The following is a 20,098-nucleotide window of genomic DNA, read 5'->3' on the forward strand; positions in this document are numbered from 1 at the left end:
GAGATAGCAAAACTGAGCGATGGCAACAGTTATTATTGCACTTTGTCACATATTTTTCAATACATATCAAGTTATTGTGGGCATAGAGCAGTTAGTAGATAAAAGGTTTACCATTTGCAAAAGGGAAAATGACATTTAACTCAAAACATTTGGGAGAAGGCTGGAAGATAGAACAGTTACAAATAATGTGGGCAAATTATTTTGAAATGCTGTTCAATGAAATGCAGCACAGATTGTGGTGTAGGTGGGAGATGTCCGTCACTGTTTTCTCAGCTTTCAAATGCAGTCCAGGCAGATGGGGCACAAAAATAAATAAAACTACATTTTTTTTTCCTTGTTACTGGAGCAACCACAGTCTCGTACATGCTGTATTCTATAATGGAGGCAGATGTGACCTCTTCGTTGATGAGATTTGGATAAAAATGTGGAAATGTGACAGGAATCAGACTTGCTTTGCTTCTGTTTTGTATTAATGTAATAATCACAATTAATTCAGTGTTGAATTTTATGACTAAAAGAGGACCTCAGCTCGTATATTGCACAGATGGCAGGACTTTCTGGAACTGCAAAGTCAATGGCTCAAAAAGGCAGCATCCATCATTAAGGACCATCAACATACTGTACCACCTTCTCATTACAACTGTCAGGGAGGAGGTACAGGAACCTGAAGACACACACTCAATGTTTTTAGGAACAGCTTCTTCCCCTTTGCTATCAGATTTCTGAATGGACAACGAATTCGTGAAAATTACCTCACTGTTTTTGCTCTTTTTTGCACTATGTAGTTAATTTATTTTATATATACATTCCTAATAGTAATTGTTAGTATTTTTTAATGTACTGCACTATACTGCTCCTGCAAAACAACAAATTTCATGACATACAGTATGTCAATGATAATAAACCTAATTCTTATTCCAAAGGACTCAGACGCCAGCCTGAACCTTTTTGTCATACATATTTGTTCAAGGGATCTGGAGTTCATAGGATGAGCTAGCGTTCAACTGCCCATCTCCAGTTGCCCTTGAGAAAGCGGTGGTGAACTGCCTCCTTGAACTGCTACAGTCCTTGAGGTGCTGATATACCTACGATACTGTAAAAGACAGAGTTCCTGTATTTTAACCCAGAAACAGTGAAGCAACAGCAATGTACTGATTCCCATTCCTACATGTTGGTTCTTGGCCTCCTTTCCTGCCATGATCAAGCAACACCTCATATTCCAGACTGGGAACCCCCACACACCCGGGTAAAAAAGAGATCATAAACTAGGGAAGTTATGTCTTTTTTGAACTCACATACAGCCCCATTTCAAATTTCATATTCCGTTTGGGTAGCCTCCAGTCTGAAGGCATAAACATCAATTTCTCAAACTTCCAGTATTTTCCCCCTCCTCCTTCCCTCTCCTTCTACTCCTTGCTCTGGCTCCCCTCTTACTCTCCTCTTCTCCTCACCTGCCTATCACCTCCCCCTGGTGCCCCCACTTCTTCCCTTTCTCCCACGGTCCAATCTCCTCTCCTATCAGATTTCTTCTTCTCTTGCCATTTGCATTTTCCACCTATTACCTCCCAGATTCTCACTTCATTCCCCTTTCTCTCCCAACCACCTGGCTTCACCCCTCACTTTCTATCTTGTACTACATCCCCTCCACCCCCACCTTCTTACTCTGGCTTCTTCCCCCTCCTTTCCAGTTCTGATGAAGGGACTCCGCCATAAAGTCGACTGTTTATTCACTTCCATAGATGCTGCCTGATCTGCTGTGTTCCTCCAACACTTTGTGTAGGTTGCTGTGGATTCCCATCATCTGCAGAATCTCCAGTGTTATGATATATTTCCAAGTCAGGATGCCTTGAAGCTTGGAGGGGGACTTCTAGGTGGTGGTGTTCATATGCTCGTGCTGCTCTTCTCCTTCTATCTGGTAGAGCTGGTCTACCAAACCAGCCAAACAGATTAAGCAAAAGAAGAGAACAGTCAAAAACTGTGAAATCTGACCTAATATTTATGCTGTAGCATTTTGATTGGCTTCAGATGCCATCATCAGGAACATTTTAACTGGACCGACTTGTCAAATGTATTCTCTCCATTCACCTCCTTGGTCTCTGTTTCCTTTCATTTCCTAATACTAACATCCATACCAAGAATTGGCAGATTGGGAATGTGCAAGATGGAGACAACTGAAGCCAATTAATACAATCCAACAGGAGGAGACTGCATATAATGTCAGGAAAAGACGTATGTGAGACACAGAGCAAAAAAAACTGCAGACTTCAGCATGAAGCAACAAAACTGACAATCATTAGAAACAAATAAGGCCTGCATATTGGAAATGAAGCCACCGTACCTCAATTAGATTTGAGAGTATATGTATATTTTGTAATGTAATTGTGTTTCCATCAACCTCTCCAGCAGCTTTTAGGTTGCATGGACTAAATTCACAGAATATCTTCTTAAATCCAAAGTCACTCAAGCTAAACTCAATCTGAATGAAAAACAGTCTCTGTGGAGAGTGTAGAGTAGGAGGGAGAAGAAAAGGACAATGATATTGGCCAAGTGATCGACTTCAGGTGACACTGGTTTCCTCCCACATTCCAAAGATGTATGGTTTAATAGATTACAGACATGAGAAAATCTGCAGATGCTGGAAATTGAAAGCAACCCACACAAAATTCTGGAGGAACTCAGCAGGCCAGGCAGCATCCATGGAAAAGAGTAAACAGTCAATGTTTCATGCTGAGATCCTTCTTCAGGACTGGAAAGGAAGGGAAGAAGTCAGAAGAAGAAGGTGGTGGGAAGGGAGGAAGAAGTACAAGGTGGCTGGTGAAAGGTGATACCGGGAGAGGGGGAAGGGTGAAGTAAAGAGCTGGGAAGTTGATTGGAGAAAGAGATAAAGGGCTGGAGAAGGGGGAATCTAATAGGAGAGGGTAGAAGACCATGGAAGGAAGGGAAGAGAAAGAAGCACGAAAGGGAGGTGATGGGCAGGTCAGAAGAGAAGATGTGAGAGGAAAACTGGAATGAGGAATAGCGAAACTGTGTAGGGGGGAACAACTACTGGAACAGCGAGTTGCAGAGGGTAATGATGAAGGATAAACGTATTGTAAAAAAGCAAAGGCGATGTAAGAAACAGGTGTGACAGTGCACAGAAAGTGTTAACTTCTGGCATTTTGATGCCAGTGAGACTGGGAGAAAAGGGTCGGTGGACAAGTCCAGTAAGTATGAAAGCAATGTAACAGCTCTCAACACTTCAAAAAGTTACGAGCAGAAAGACATACCCATAGAGAAGCTTATATTGAAGTCCTATTTTAGCGATAGTGCCCAAAGATTAGATCCCAAGATAAACCAAACAGTCACAGTCCAGCCAGTTTAACCCTGGCGATGGGGAAATTTCTAGAAATCATGATGACGGACAGAATTAGTAGTTATTTGAACAAGTATTGAATACTATTGATTACAGAAAGGCAATTCAAGGCAAAATAGTTCTGTTTTTTAGGAAGTTGAAAGTGTGTGCTTTTAAAACTAGTGTCTAGTCTGTCAAATATGATCCACATTGAATAAAATGTAAGTCCTATACTCAAGATCTAATGCAGCATAAAAAACACAATAAAAAACAATAAAATATAAATCGTATAAAACCCAATGTACGAGTAACTGTCGTGTGCATAAACAGAAGAGAATCTGCAAGTGCTGGAAATACAATGCAACACACACAAAATGCTGGAGGAACTCAGCAGGTCAGGCAGCACCTATGGAAAAGAGTAAACAGTAACTGCTTCATGCCGAGACCCTTCATCAGGACTGGAGGGGAGAGGGAAGAAGCCAGAATAACAAGGGGAGGGTAAGAAGGACACGCTTGGAGGTGATAGGTGAAGCCACGTGGGTTGGAAAGGAGAAGGAATCTGGTAGGAGAGGAGAGTGGTCCATGGGAGAAAGGTAAGAAAGAGGAGCCCCAGGGAGAGGTGATAGGCAGGTGAGGAGAAGAGGTAAGAGGCCAGAGTGGGAATAGAAGAAGAGGGAAGGGCTGGAGATACATACATAGACTGATTGGATTTACATGAAGTGACATTTGGTGATGTGGATGTAGTGGTGGTGGGGTGGGTTAAGGGGTGAAGATGTTGATCAGCCTGACTGCTTGGGGTAAGTAACTCACATGTTCATACTGCATTACATGGATGTACAAAAGGATGTCATACTGTATAGTGCATAAGTCTTAGGCACATATACAGTTCACAGTATTCAGCTAGGTTGCCTAGGACTTTTGCACAGAACTGTAGTAATATTATGTATTGCACTGTACTATTACCACAAAAAAAAATCATGACATATGTGAGTAATGATAAACCTGATTCTGATATGGGTCTCTATTGTGGACTGAGAGTGGGAAGAGGCAGTGAGAGGGAAATCATGGTTGGAAAAGGGGAAGGAAGAGAGGAGGGAGCAGGAAGCACCAGAGAGAGTTTCTGTAATGATCAATAAACCTATTGTTTGGAATCAAATGACTTTGCCTGGTGTTTCAAGGCTGGGTGTGTCTGCACCTGCACCACTACCGCCCCAGCACTCTTTCTCTGCCACCCGTCCCACAACCCTCCCAATGCGCTCTACCCTCACCATTCCCAACAGTCTTTGCTCCCATTAGATTTACAAACTCACTCTCCACTCCACGTTGACAAATATAGTACTGTGCAAAAGTCTTTGGCACCCTAGCATTATACATGTGCCTAAGACTTTGTATATTACTGTATGTGAAGAAGATTGAGCATCAGAGCTTAGTGAGATCTTTGCAATACAGTCGGCCCTTCTTATCCGCGAGTTCCGCATGCGTGAATTCAACCAACCGCGAATCAAGAAAACCCGGAAGTGCTCTTCCAGCACTTATTGTTCGGACACGTACAAAATTTTTTTTCTTGTCGTTATTCCCTAAACATTGCAGTATAACAACTATTTTACATAGCATTTACGTTGTATTAGGTATTATAAGTAATCTAGAGATGATTTAAAGTATACGGGAGGATGTGCGTAGGTTATCGTGGATCGGGATCGAAAGAAAACGTAAGTTCTCTTGCTAAGTAAGTCGGAACAGGTACATCCGGTATTATTTAGTGTCAGTTAGTCAAACATTTGTCTGAGTATATAGTATATATTTTACCTTTCTATGCATATAAAACACTTAAGAAATGTATGTTTCAGTGCTGGGCTTGGAAACGGAAATTCCCGAGTTCGATCCAGTGACAGACCGCTCCTGAGCGCGCTCTCCATCCGTGCTGGGTTGATGTGAAGAATCAAAAACCCAAAATCCCAAAACCCAATAATTAAACCACTGCGTTGCTTAGCAATAATTGTAGCTTTCACTGCGGCAGGCTTTTTTCACTTTATCCTTTAAAACTGTTCTGATCGCTGACCGACTGTAGCCTAATGCTTTTCCAATGACCGATGGCGTTTCTCTAGTTTGTGATTGAATTTTTTGGTTTTTTTTTTCTTTCTGTCCTTTTGGCTGTCTAAACTCGATCAGTGTTTTGCTTCCCATACATGACTGTCCAACAATTTAAACTGAATATTAAGTCTAACCCAGCCTCAGTGTGGATTTTCTCAGTTTGATTGGTTGAAGAGTTATATCATTGGCTGCCCTGATCTCAAAACAATCCCCTGTGCCAAGATGAAAATAATCACCAGCTACTGGAGGATACCCTGAAATAAGCAGCGAAGCTCTGTGGGCACATGTCAACATGATGAACGGTGATTACCAATCCTTGGAATTCCCTAAATAATCTGGGTCAACGGAAGAGAAACACTTTCATGCAGATACCAGTACTAATATCAGCATAACTACAGGTTCTTCAGGAAGTTGAATGCATGTGCTTTTGAACACTCAGCAAAGACAGACCAAGAGTCCCTGAGCAGTTCCAGGGCCTGTATTGTTTCATATATTCACTTATGTACTCCAAACATAATGACACTCTGTCAACTTGTTCTAAATCACTGGTTCCCAATGGGGGCGGTTACATGTCCTAAGGGGGCTTTAGGAGAAATAGATGTCATCAGGGGGCATACCAGATTCTTGGGGTGGGGGGTGGCGGTAAGTGGCACCCTATCTTGAGGCATGAGACCTGACCGACCGTTAGTAGAGCAGGCACTTCCAAAAAAAAGGATGAGGCACTGGAACAAACACAGGAAGAACCATAACTCTGCAGGCGGTGAGCACTTGTCATCACAACAGGTTTGAAACGCGACCATCTTATCTGACCTGCCTAACCAAACAGACATTATTGGGATGCATAAATTAGAAACCAGGTTGCCCAACAGTTCCCCTTGACTCATGGCATGGAACGAGTTCATGCAATTTAACAGTTAGTAAGTCAAGTATACCCTCTCAACTTTCTCTGCAGAGCTACGGAAAACAGGTCGTGCAACAATACAGCGCTGGCTGGACCCAAATGGTAAAATAGAGCCTATCAGTGAATCTGCTGGCCCCAAGGATTCCTCTTGAGGTGTTCAAAGCAACCTCAGCTTCATATGTGCAGTCAAGAACCATCTTTGGGGATTATGAGACCTTACATGATCAGTCAATTGTGATAACTGAAATAGTATAAAGATAGCTTGCTGAACACCAGTTCTATCCTGAGTAATATTAAAATTCCAATCAGAATCCTTGCCTTTTTCATAATTTTTGCTATTGTGATTGTCTTCATCTTCACCTCACCATTCCTGTGCCGCTACCATCATTCGATCTGTGTCAACTCGCTGTCATCAACAACATTAGACAGGCATTCCCAGTTTGTGTAATATTGTTCATTTTAATTTAGCCTTGTTAATGGTGGAATAAGTATGTATGGTGCGATCTCTATGGGTCAGAAGGCAGTGAAGCCTTGAATTCTAACCTGCAGTTATCGAAGAAGGATTTTCAGAATCGATTCAAAGAGTTGAATGATCTGGAATTTCCGGATTGGGTAATTAACCCATTTCTTTGCAAGGTGGAAGAATAGGAAGAGAGCTTGCAAGAAGAAATGATCAAAATTCAGAATGATGAAGAAGCAAAAATGCTTTTCAAAAATGTTGGCTTTTGTAGTATGTGGCTACTCTGTTATACGAAGTTTCCTGATCTCTGCAGAAGAGCCAAAATACTCTTCATTGCAATTCCATCCTCTTACCTTGTTGGAAGAGGCTTCCGTATAGTGAACCACATACTCACAAAAATCAGAAACTGCTTGGATATTGTTATTGATGGGGGCTCAGGCTTTTGCTGTCACAACTTGAACCAGATATTTCAACTTTTGCTAAAGACCGTCAAGCTCATGCAGCACATTGATATCGAAGCTGCTGTACAGCGCACAGGTACTGTGTAAACTAGGTTTAAAGACAAAAATTTAAAGCAGAATAACTTTTCTCATGTTAGTATATGGTAGACATGTTTTTACACTATGGGGGTGCCAGAACGTGTATTGTGCCTAGGAGGGGCATTGGCAAGTATGAAAGTGCTTTAGGTGGGATGTTGGCAAGTATGAAAGTGCTTTAGTGGGGTGTTGGGCTAAAAAAGGTTGGGAAGCACTGTTCTAAATAAATACGGTCAATTTCTTTTCCACAAAACTCTTCATTCATTATTAAGAAAGCACATGTTACAGTTATGGATTTCTGTTCATCTCCTACCACAGTGATCATAACACATTATGTTGGTACAATTAATTCTCTCAAACCCATTATGTTCTTTATCCTTTTAATCCTTTAAAACAGAAAATATACTTTAAAAGTATCATATATTTCAAAATACTCTGGGACATCCTAAGATTGTACCAGTACATTATAAATGTTTGCCTTTCATTTTACCGGCCGCAAATCAAGCCTTGTATACCCACTACATAATGACTCACAGCATTAACAATATTGTGTAAAAGTCTTAGGCACCCTAGATTTTTTATCTGGTTTCAGATGGTATTGTCTCCACAGAGCCCTGATCTTAACAAAGAAGCAAGCAAGACACCCAAATTTTGCAGGAGAACTGTGGGAAGTTCTCCAAGGTGCTTGGAACAAGCTACCAGCTGATTTTGTTATAAAACTGCATGACAGTGTACCTAAGAGAATTGATGCAGTTTTAAAGGTCAAGGGTGGTCACACCAAATAATGATTTGATTTAGTTTTTTTGCTATTTCTTGGATTTCCTCATTTGTAGACCCCAGTCAGTCCGGATTGGTAAAAGCATCTCCTCCATAATTTCTTTCAGCACAGGAGCACCACAGGGATGTGTACTTAACCCCCTGTTCTACTCGCTTTACACCTTCATTTATGTGGCTAAATACAGTTCCAACACCATATACAAGTTTGCTGATAACACCACTGTTGTGGACTGTACCAAAGTTGGTGATGAATCAGCATACAGGAGGGAGATTGAAAACCTGGTTGAGTGGTGTAATAACAACAATCTCACACTCAATGTCAATAAGACCAAGGAACTGATTGTAGATTTCAGGAGAGCAAAACCAGAGGTCCATGAGCCAGTAATCATCTGAGGATCAGTAATTTTAAATTCCTGGTTGTCACTATCACAGAGGACCTGTCCTGGACCCATCATATAAATATAATTGCAAAGGAAGTATGACAGTGCCTCTGCTTCCTCGGGAGTCTGTGGAAATTCCACATGTCATCAAAAACCTTGGCAACTTCTTTTGATGTAGTGTGGAAAGTGTGCTGACTGGCTGCATTACAGCTTGGTCTGGGAATCCCAAGCCTTTAATACTACAAAAGGTAGTGGATTCAGCCCAGTACATCACAGGTAAAGTCCTCCCAACCATTGAGCATATCTACATGAAACATTGCTGTAGGAAAGAAGCATCCGTTATCAAAGATCTTCACCACCCAGGTCAGGCTCTTTTTCTTGCTGTGGCCACCAAGTAGAAGGTACAAATGTCTTGCGCAACCAAGTTCAAGAACAGTTACTATCCTTCAATCATCAGGCTCTTGAACAAAAGGGGATAACTAGACTCATTTAAGGACTCTTTTATCTTGTTATTTCATGATCATTATTTATTTCTCTTTATTTATATTTGCATTTGCACAATTTGATGTCCATTGATCCTATTTACAGTTACTGTTCTATAGATTTGCTAAGTATGCCCACAGAAAAAAAATCTCAAGTATGTGGTGACATGTATGTACTCTGATAATATATTTTACTTTGATGTTGAATTTGACTTTATAGTAATTTTTTTGATATTTAGGAACTTCTCATTATTCTTGAAAGCACCTTCACTTTACATAATTTTTTACGTGCCAGATTTCTGTACAGTACTGTATTAACAAAAGCAAAATGCTTCAGATACTGAAAACCTTAAATAAAAATAGAAAACAGTAGGATTAGGCAACATCTGGGGAGAGACAAGTAAGAATAATGTTTCAGGTCAGTGACTTTTCAATGGAATCTCTTTCATCTGATGCATGAATAAGCCTTTCAGAGAAGTAGATATAATATTTACATTCCAGGTGTGAATGTACCTCAATCATTCAAACTGATGTTTCACTCACTGTAGAATCACTCAAAGTGCCATTTGAAAGCACTTTAAACAAGACAGATGAGATGGTAAACTGTGGTAAAACTGCAACATGTGTAGTAAATATCCATTGACAAGTGCAGTGGAACTTGCTACACAGGCAAACCAATTTCTCTGCAGACAGTGAACAAAGTAGCTTCCCCTAGTTAATCTTGGTGAGAGAAAGTCAACGCAGCAATTTACTTGTCAAATCAGTTTTCACTTGCTCAGTTTTCCCACTACACATTATGAAAATAGTCAAAAAAATCATGTCTAACCTACCATCCAAATTATAAAACAAGTTCTGAATAATCACATTCCAAATTACCTTAAGAGTAGATTATATCCTTCTTTGACTTAATTCACCATGGCACAGTATCATCACGGTTAGCATAATTGCTTTATTTTATCTATTTATTTATTTATTTGGAGATCCAGCAAATAAATCCACCGGGCTGTGCTGCCCAGCAGCCCACTGATATAACCCTTGACTAACCACAGGACAAGTTACAATGACCAATTAACCAACTAACCAGTACGTCTTTGGATTGTGGGAGGAAACCGGAGCACTTGGAAGATGTACAAACCTTCTTACAGATGATGCCGCAATTGAACTCTGAACTCTGTGGCCCTGGACTGTAATAGTGTCGCGCTAACCACTATGCTAACGTGCTGCTGGTGCTTTGCAGTTCCAGCAACCACCGTCCAGGGATCAATTCCGGCCACTGTCTGTACCTTCTCCCCGTGTGGGTTTCCTCTGGATGCTCCAGTTCCCTCCCACATTCCAAGACGTACAGGTTACAGTGAGCAAGTTTAGGGCATGCTCTATTAGTGTCGGAAGTGTCGCGACACTTGTGGGCTGTCTCAGCACAATGTTCACACTGTGTTGGTTGTTTAAGTAAAACGACGTATTTCACTGTGTGTTTCGATGTTTCAATGTACAAGTGACAAATAAAGCTCTTCTCTCAAGATCTCAAATTTCACAACTCTCAAGGTTGTGGAATAAATCAAAGCTTCATTGCCAATTCTAAGGGAATGATGTTCTAGAGATTCGGCAGAAACAAAACCAAAACCAAAAAATCTTTCTTATTAACACACACAAAATGCTGGAGGAACTCAGCAGGACAGGCAGCATCTATGGAAAAAAGTAAAGTCTTTCTTATTAATGTGATTTCTATTTCTCTTGTTTGGGTTTTAGTTGACCTGAAATATGACCCAAAACCTACAATTGTCCTGCCATACTCACATCATTTGATGAATGTATGGGCAGTTGATTTGCTTTCAGCCATCAAATGTTGTTCTTCAAACTGACAGTGCAGGCAGGAAAAGTGGCCTTCTCAGAGATTTTTCTAAATTTCATCACCCAATTGCCATTGTTAGAAATGTAATTTCTGTTTGATTTTGCCTCACAGAGGCTTGTGAACAAAACGAAAACCATCCCAACCATTCTGTACCTCTGCAGGGCTTTGCCACTCTACCTCTTATATGTAATAAAGTGGCCATTGTGTGTACGTTCTTGGTCTTCTGCTGCTATAGCCCATCCACTTCAAGGTTAGATGTGTTGTGTGGTCAGAGATGCTCTTCTGTACACAACTGTTGAAATGCGTTTTTTTTTAGTTACTCTCACCTTCCTGTCAGCTTGAAGCAGTTCGGCCATTCTCCTCTGTGGCCTTTCACCCACAGAACCGCTGCTCACTGAATGCTTTTGATTTTTTACACCATTCTCTGTGAAATCTAGAGACTGTTGTGTGTGACAGTTCTGGGGGATCAGCAATTTCGGAGATATCAACAACCATTCCACTGTCAAAGTCACTTAGATCACATCTCTTCTCCATTCTGATGTTTGGTCTGAACAACGACTGAACCTCTTTACCATGTCTGCATGCTTTTATGCTTTAAGTTGCTGCCACATGATTGGCTGATTAGATACTTGCATGAACAGGCAGGTGTATAGGTGTATCTAATAAAGAGGCTACTGAGCGTATGTTTTAAGTGGCACTTCAAAATCCTTCACAGTCCAGCTCAGATCCTGATTAATTTTTACTGGTGACGATTTCAATACACTTTACATTTGGTGCCAATTTGATTGATGTGATTCACAAAACTGAAATAGCTTTTATAAAAAGTAACACAGACAAAATGCTGGGGAAATTCAGCAGGTCAGGTAGCAACTATGGAGAGGAACAGAGAGTTGGCATTTCGGGCCAAGACACTTCACTAGGACCCTTCACCATTCTGACCTGATAAAGGGTCTTGGTCTTATATGTCTATTGTCTATTCCTCTCCATAGATGCTGCCTGACCAGCTGGGTTCCTCCAGAATTTTGTGTGTGTTACTCTGGATTTCCAGCACCTGCAGAAACTCGTGTTTACAGTTTTTTTTATTGAGTTGAATAAAACTCACCAATGCAAATCATTAATATTATTTCAGAAATGGACGTATGGATAAAATAATTCCTTTTGTGACAAATGATCATGTGGCATACTACCATTTTTAAGCAAACAAGGGAGAAGGGAGTGTCCAAGCCAGGCTTTATTTCTACCTATCCATGTGATAATTTCACAGCGTGGGAAGTCTGATGACTTTACACTGCCTCAATGTGAAGGATCAAACTCTGGGCCAAAAACTCCAGTTTTAGAACTTGTTATTTTCTGAATATGATGGCTTTATCAAACTCTGCTGTCAATGCTGTGCAAGCATGAGAGAATGTTGCAAGGTTGGTCTGAGCTGGTACCCGATTCTGCATTGTCAAACATTCCAGGAAAAATCCTTCATGACATTTACATTAGATACTGTCTTCCTGCCAGCAATTTCCAGCTATAAACAAATTTAGGACAGTAAAATGCTAATGAACTGAAATAAATATCCATGATCATTGAATTACTGAAGGTAACAGCACTGGCAGATTTAAAAAGAAGATAATGTTTAAAAGAAGCATAATGAAAACAAGGATATGAGCAGAGATTGAGAATAAGCAATCTGATTTGATGGAAGCCATGGGAAATACAAACTGAAGCTCACAATGGTTAAATAGGGAAAATGGCCTGCACCTGTACCTGTAATTCAGTATGGACTATATCCGGGTTACAAATATCTAACTTGTGGGCACCCCTACATAAGAGTGAGCTCCCATAATAAGCTCCCACTTTCAAATCTCTTGCTGACTCTTCCTTCAGTTAGTCCTGACGAAGGGTCTCAGCCTGAAACGTCGACTGTACCTCTTCGTAGAGATGCTGCCTGGCCTGCTGCGTTCACCAGCAACTTTGATGTGTGTTGCTTGAATTTCCAGCATCTGCAGAATTCCTGTTGTTCCCATAATATTATTAAGTTCATAAGTCTGCCATACAGTGCCAAAAAAAGTATTTACTCCACTTTGAAAATTTTCACATTTTATTGTTTTACAACATTGCATCACAATGGATTTAACTTTTCTGATCAACAGAAAAAGACTCTTTCATGTCAAAGTGAAAACAGATCTCTACAAAGTGATCTAGATTAATAACAAATATAAAACACTAAGTAAGATTGCATAAGTACTCGTCCCCTCTAATATGACACACCAATCCATCACTGGTGCAGCCAACTGATTTTAGAAATCACATAATTAGTTAAATAGAGATCTGTTTTTGGAGACTAGTGGGCAGTCAAGGTATTTCAATTGATTGTGGTAAAAATACACCTGTATCTGGAAGACCCAATTGCTGGAGAGTCAGTATCCTGGCAAAAACTACACCATGATGACTAAACAACACTCCAAGCAACTCTGCAAAAAGGTCATTAAAGCACAAGTCAGGAGATGGATACAAGAAAATTTCCAAGTCACTGAATTTCCTTTGGAATACAGTTAAGTCAGTCATCAAGAAACAGAAAGAATATGGCACAGCTATAAATCTGCCTAGAGCAGGCCGTCCTCAAAACCTGAGTGTCTATGCAAAAAAGGGACTGCTGAAGGAGGCTAGCAAGAGACGTATGACAACTCTAGAGGAGTTACAAGCTTCAGTAGTTGAGATGGGAGAGACTGTGCATACAACAATTGTTGCCTGAGTGCTTCACTAGTTGCAGCCTTATGGGACAGTGGCAAAGAGAAAGCTACTTTTGAAAAAATACTCATATAAAGTCCTGGCTAGAGTTTGCCAGAAGGCTTGTGCAGACTCTGAACTCAACTGGAAGAAGGTTTTTTGGTCTGATGAAACCAAAATTGAGCTTTTGTGGCCATCAAACTAAACACCACGTTTGGCGCAAGTCAAACATTAAACGTCATCAAACACACACCATCCATGAAGCATGATGGTGGCTGCATCATACAATGAAGATGCTTCACTCCAGCAGGCCCTGGAAGGCCTGATGGGGTAAAGGTAGAGAGTAAAATGAATGTAGTAAAATACAGGGAAATCCTGGAGGAAAACCGTGACTTGGGAGATTTGTTTTCTAGCAAGACAAAAACCCCAAAGTGCAAAGCCAAAGCTACACAAGAATGGCCTCCAAACAATAAAGTTAATGTCCTGGAGTGGCCAAGTCAGGGCCCAGACCTCAATCCAATTGTGAATTTGTGGCTGTGCTTTAAAAGGGCTGTTTACACATGATCCCCATGCAATCTGAGAGAGCTTGAGCTGTTTTGTAAAGAAGAATGGGGAAAAATTGTACTACCCAGATGTGCAAAGTTGATAGAGACCTATCCACACAGACTCAAGGCTGTAATTGCTGCCAAAGGTGCATCTAATACATACTGACTTGAAGTGGGAGTAATTATCCAATCAATTATTTTGTGTATAACATTTGTAATAAATTCAGACCAATTTGTAGCAATTTGTTTTCACTTTGACACGAAAGAGTCTTTTCTGTTGATCAGTGTCAAAAAAGCCAAATTAAATCCACTGTGATTCAATATTGTAAAGAAATGAAACATGAAAACTTTTGGGGGGGGGTGGGGTGAATACTTTTTATAGGTTACATGGTCGGCACAACATTGTGGGCCAAAGGGCCTGTACTGTGCTGTAGATTTCTATGTTCCATATAGGCACTGTGTATGGCAGAAGTAGTTTGTTTTCTTTGCCTCTCTTCTTCCCAAGTTCAAAGTAAAATTTATTGTGAGTACATACACGTCACCACAAACAATCCTGAGATTTTTTTTCTACGAGTCTACTAAGCAAATCTAAAGAACAGTAACTGTAAACTGTAAACATCGGGAACTGTTAACTGAAAACAAAAATATAACAGAGTCTTTGAATGAGTGTAGCTATTCCCTTTTGTTCAAGTTTCAGGGGTAGTAACTGTTCTTGAACCTGGTGGTGCGAGTCCTGAGGCAATTGTACCTTCTACCTGATGGTAGCAGCAAGAAAGGAGCATGGCCTGGGTGGTGAAGATTTTTGATGATGGATGCTGCTTTTCTACAGCAATGTTTCATGTAGATGTGCTCAATGGTTGGGAGGGTTTTCCCTGTGATGTACTGGGCCGAATCCACTACCTATTGTACAATTTTCTGCTCAAAGGCATTGGTGTTTCCATACCAGGCCATAATGCAGCCAGTCAGCACACTTTCCACCACGTATCTATAGAAGTTTGCCAAGGTTTTCGATGACCTGCTGAACCTCTGCAGACTCCTGAGGAAGTAGAGACATTGTGGTGCTTTCTTCACAATAATTTCTATATGATGGGTCCAGGACAGGTCCTCTGAGAGAGTGACACCTAGGAATTTAAAGCTACTGACCTTCTGCACCTCTGATTCTCTGATGATGACTGGCTCATGGACCTCCCGATTTCCCCCTCCTGAAGTCTACAATCAGTTCCCTGGTCTTACTGATACTGAGTGAGAGGTTGTTGTTATTAAACTACCCAGCCAAGTTTTCAATCTTTCTCCAGGCAATTAATCTGACCAACCATTCTAGTTACCCCACCTCCGTCTATCTATTACCTCAGTCACTGTAAAAAATTTTAACCACTTTTTATAATGATGTTTACATTTTAAATACATGCTGGTATTTATGTATTTATACAAATTTTATTCCATATCCATCCCATACCCTCTAACTTTATTTTTAATATAATTCTTTATTCTTTATAATTGATTAACATTGTTGTTATTAGTTGCATGTCGTGGCAACATAGCACAGTCAATTCCTAATATATGTAAATATATATGGCAAATAAAGTTGATCCTTGAACGTGGGAACAAAATGACAGAATGAAGGTCAGGTTCATTTGCACTGTTGGTGGTTACCTGTAGGCCAGGGCACAGGTGTCCTTGTATTCCTGTAGTTTCACGCACACCATGTTCAGGAATTGGTCAGAGTAGGCACTCAGGTCATGCATCAGGTTGACCAGGTCCTGCATCGATTTTTCCACCACCACGGTGCTCTACAGGGACAAAACAGTAACACCTCATTAAACAGCATAGATTTCATGAGGGAAAAATGTAATAAATGACATATATTTCATGCTAAAATGTCTCTAAAAATAAATTAATTTTCATCCAAATCCTTGTGTTGAGGAAGTTAGTCATACGATCAGTGTTAGACGTTCAGCAGTCTCACTGTGACAAGCTGAAGTGCCGAGATGGAGTTGGTCAATGCTTTCCCATTATTTTCCACCTCGGCCCAGCTTCGAGTTGTTTAGAACTCACAAGTGCAGAGTCGATGACACAACCCTCTACAATGTGAATCATTTTATCCACCAGTCCATGGCAGAGTTAGATTTCCATAGTTTCTCATGCCATAGGAAGCTACTTAGCTCATATTTGAATGCTGGCTCTCATGACAATCGAGAAATCTCATTAACCTTAATTCCCCATTTATTTCTCTTCAATCTATTCTCTCACCTTCTCCACCCCTCTCATATTCATCCATCAGTAATCCAACAACCCTAACGTATGCAGGAACCCAGAGCACCTGGGAAAACCCCATGTGGTCAAAGGGAAAAGATGCAGACTCCATGCAGACAATACCAGAGTTCCGAATTGAACCCGGGCTGCAGCGACTGTGAGATGGTTGTCCTACCTGGAGTGCTACCATGCAGCTGATGAGTTTTCTACACTATTTATGAAGTGCTTATGATGCTACAACTTCCACAAGATATTTAATAAACACAAAACCAAATAAAATAGACTTGAATTGTTAAGAAAAACATAACATTTTTCATGTAATATCATATATGTAAAATAATTAAATTTGGTTGAGAAAATATTTTGTACCTTGCTCCATAACCTAAAAGACACAGTGGATAGATTTTTCTTTGCCATTTATGTCAGTTATTAGATCATTGTGATAAAATTTAATATAAGAATTTTCCTTCAGTGAAGAAAATCTTGTTCAATATGAAGCACAAATTCACACCTTTTCTTTATCTCATTCTGATCTTATGATTGTATTCTACAACAAGACAGAAAGATCTCAGTGATACAACATGCTTGCATAAAGAAAGCTGATCAGCCCTTTGAAGTACGTCTGTTTAGAGTTTATAGTTCACGACCTCAGAACATATATCATCTTAATTATTTCAGTATTCTTGCCTTGAACATCCGGTCTGGAAATACATCCTTTAGTCATTGTATGTGATAAATCAAACCTAGAGTTGCTTTTTTTTAAAAAAATCAGTTTTAACTAGTGCACTCTTGTCTGACTTCTCTGTAGTAGACCATAAAGTGCAGCATTACTGAACCTAAAATTTCTCAGTAACTGTTGGATTAAAGATTAGCATTATTTGTCACATGTACATAGAAACATAAAGTGAAAAGAGTCATTTGCATCAAATTAAATCAGTGAAGATTGTGCTGGGGGCAGCCCATAAGTATTGACACTCTTCCTGTAGCTACGTGGTATACTAACCCTAACCATACGTCTTTGGAATGTAGGAGGAAACCTGGGCACCCAGAGGAAAGCCACGATGTCACAGGGAGAATGCACAACTCCTTATAGACTAATTAGTGATCGCTGGCATTGTAGAGAGATTGCACAACTACTCCACTACCATGCCACCCTAGTTATTAGTGTATACCCAACAACCCAAGTTATTAGTGTATACCCAACAACCCAAGTTATTAGTGTATACCCAACAACCCAAGTTATTAGTGTATACCCAATAACCCAAGTTATTAGTGTATACCCAACAACCCAAGTTATTAGTGTATACCCAACAACCCAAGTTATTAGTGTATACCCAACAACCCAAGTTATTAGTGTATACCCAACAACCCAAGTTATTAGTGCATGAATGTAAAGGATTATGGCATATTTAACCATTCGCACAGAAACTAAAAGGTGAAAATCAGCTATTTTCCTTCGAAACATTTTCGTTTTCCCTCCTTCCAGACAATTTTCTTGGACAACCTTCCTCTACTAGGCTACAAAACCCTGGGATTAATGTTATTCTGCCCCTGAATCTAATTCTGTTATATTTTTTCACACACGGTGATTACCAAATATAAAATCCCAGCCGGTGTTCCTTGTGGAAACCGGAGATGCTGGGCAGCAGCAGGAAATTGTCAAAAAAACATCTGGTTATCAGACTGGTGTTTGATTGCCGTGCTATTTAGTTACTCATGAGTATGAAACCACTCAACTATGAATGCCTCTCCAGTGAATTTAGTCTGTTTAAATAAAAACTGTGAGAGCTGTGCCAGATAATATTATGATAGGATGCCACAAAAGAAAGCTGATCACTTAATGAATACTTGGTTTCAAAATGGTCTATCATGGATTGGTCTGAGCTACGAACCATTTCCTCAGAGGAGAGCAGAAAATCAAAAACTACTTTATACTGTAGTGCAAGTATCTCCACTATAAACCTCAGGTAGAAGAGAAAATATAAATGACAGGACACCATTCCAAAAGAGGCAGAGGAAGACAAGAATCCAAGTTCATATGAACATTGTTGAAAACAAATTGAGAAAATGGTCCAAGTGTATCCAGGATCCCGGGCTTCAATAAAACAATACATAAAATATAAGAGCCAGGAGAAAGAAAATATGGTAAAAAAAATAGGCCTGGTCTGCAAGTTGAGATTCTAAATTTCTTTATGACTCTATCTACCTATGCCGCCTCTTTAAATGAATTATGGACCTGTATTCTCAGGGAGTGAGGGGATCTGAGAATACAGGTCCATAATTCATTTAAAGAGGCGGCATAGGTAGATAGAGTCATAAAGAAAGCTTTTGGCATATTGGTCTTCATAATTCAAAGTACTGAGTATAGGAGATAGGATGTTATGTTGAAGTTGTATAAGATGTTGGTGAGGCCTAATCTGAACTAATATGTGCAGTTTTGTTCAACCAGCTACAGGAAAGGTGTAAATAAAGTTGAAAGAAACACAGGAACATAGAAAATCTACAGCACATTACAGGCCCTTCAGCCCACAATGTTGTACTGACCATGTAACCTATATGAATACATGGAAAAAGTATAAAGAAAATTTCCAAGAATGTTGTTGGGACTGGTGGACCTGAGTTAGAAGGAAAGATTAACTAGGTTAGTATTTTATTCCTTGAAATGTAAAAGATTGTGGGGAGATTTGCTAGAAGAATAAAAAATTATGAGAGATATAGATAGCATAAATGCAAGCAGGCTTTTACCACTGAGGATGGGTGCGACTACAATCAGACGTCACAGGTTAAGGGGGAAAGGTGAAAAGTTTAAGGGGAACATGATGGTAAATTTCTTCACTCAGAGGGTTGTGAGAGTGTGGAACGAGCTGCCGGCACAAGTGGCCCATGGAAGCTTGATTTCAATGTTTAAGAGAAGTTTGGGTAGGTACATGGATGGTAGAGGTATGGAAGGTTATGGCAGTTTAAATGGTTTGGCTCTGACTAAATGGGCTGAAGGGCTTGTTTCTCTACTGTACGTTTCTATGATTCTATGACATCACTGATGAAGCCACAATTGAAGTTATCAGCATCACAATTTAGAAAAGATGCGAAGGGTTTAGAATGGAGTTATATCAGATTTATAATTTATTTTTAAATTTAGAAATACAGTGCAAAATCGTCCCTTTGAGCCATAGTACTCAGCAACTGCCAGCAATCCCGATTTAACCCTAACATAATCAAGGGACATGAGATTTTACAATGACCAATTAACCTACTTGTTATGTCTTTGGACTGTGGGAGGAAACTGGAACACACGGTGAAAACCCACACATTCCATCGTGAGGACGTACAGAGACTCCTTACAAAGGATGCTGGGATTGAACTCCAAACTCTGAGGCTTCGAGCTGTAATAGTGTTGCGCTAACTGCTACACTACGTATTTAATAAAATGATTCCAGGGATAAGGGAATTTAGTTATGTGAATATGTGAAATACTTTCTTGGAATAGAGGAGATTGTGAAGGATATTGAAGAATTAGAGAGGAGATGTTCCCATTGACAATGGATCAAGACCCAAGGTACATTATGAAGGTGATTGCCAAAAGAATCAAAAGCTGAATATCAAATTTTGTTAATGCAGTGAATAGTGAAGGTCTGAATTAGTCATGGAAGGGATTCAATTGTAGCATTCAGAAAGGAATTAGTCCTTAAAAGAAAAGTACTTACAGTTCTGTGGGATAGGGTGTAAAATGGGATGAGTACACATATTCTTACACTGAGCTGTTAAGGGCCTGGTG

General features: G+C 40.0%; 1 protein-coding gene across 3 annotated transcripts in view; it reads right to left on the bottom strand.

Annotated features, from left to right (window-relative positions):
- Positions 1 to 20,098, bottom strand: part of exoc4 (exocyst complex component 4) — a 572,850-nt gene that overhangs the window by 98,344 nt on the left and 454,408 nt on the right. For all 3 annotated transcript variants that reach the window (XM_063073038.1, XM_063073040.1, XM_063073041.1), the window contains exon 11: positions 15,724 to 15,860. In XM_063073038.1, the coding sequence (XP_062929108.1) occupies positions 15,724 to 15,860 (137 nt within the window). The remainder of the gene's footprint in view (positions 1 to 15,723; positions 15,861 to 20,098) is intronic.

The sequence above is a fragment of the Mobula hypostoma genome, chromosome 20 (assembly GCF_963921235.1).
Source record: "Mobula hypostoma chromosome 20, sMobHyp1.1, whole genome shotgun sequence".
In the NCBI taxonomy this organism is placed as follows: domain Eukaryota; kingdom Metazoa; phylum Chordata; class Chondrichthyes; order Myliobatiformes; family Myliobatidae; genus Mobula; species Mobula hypostoma.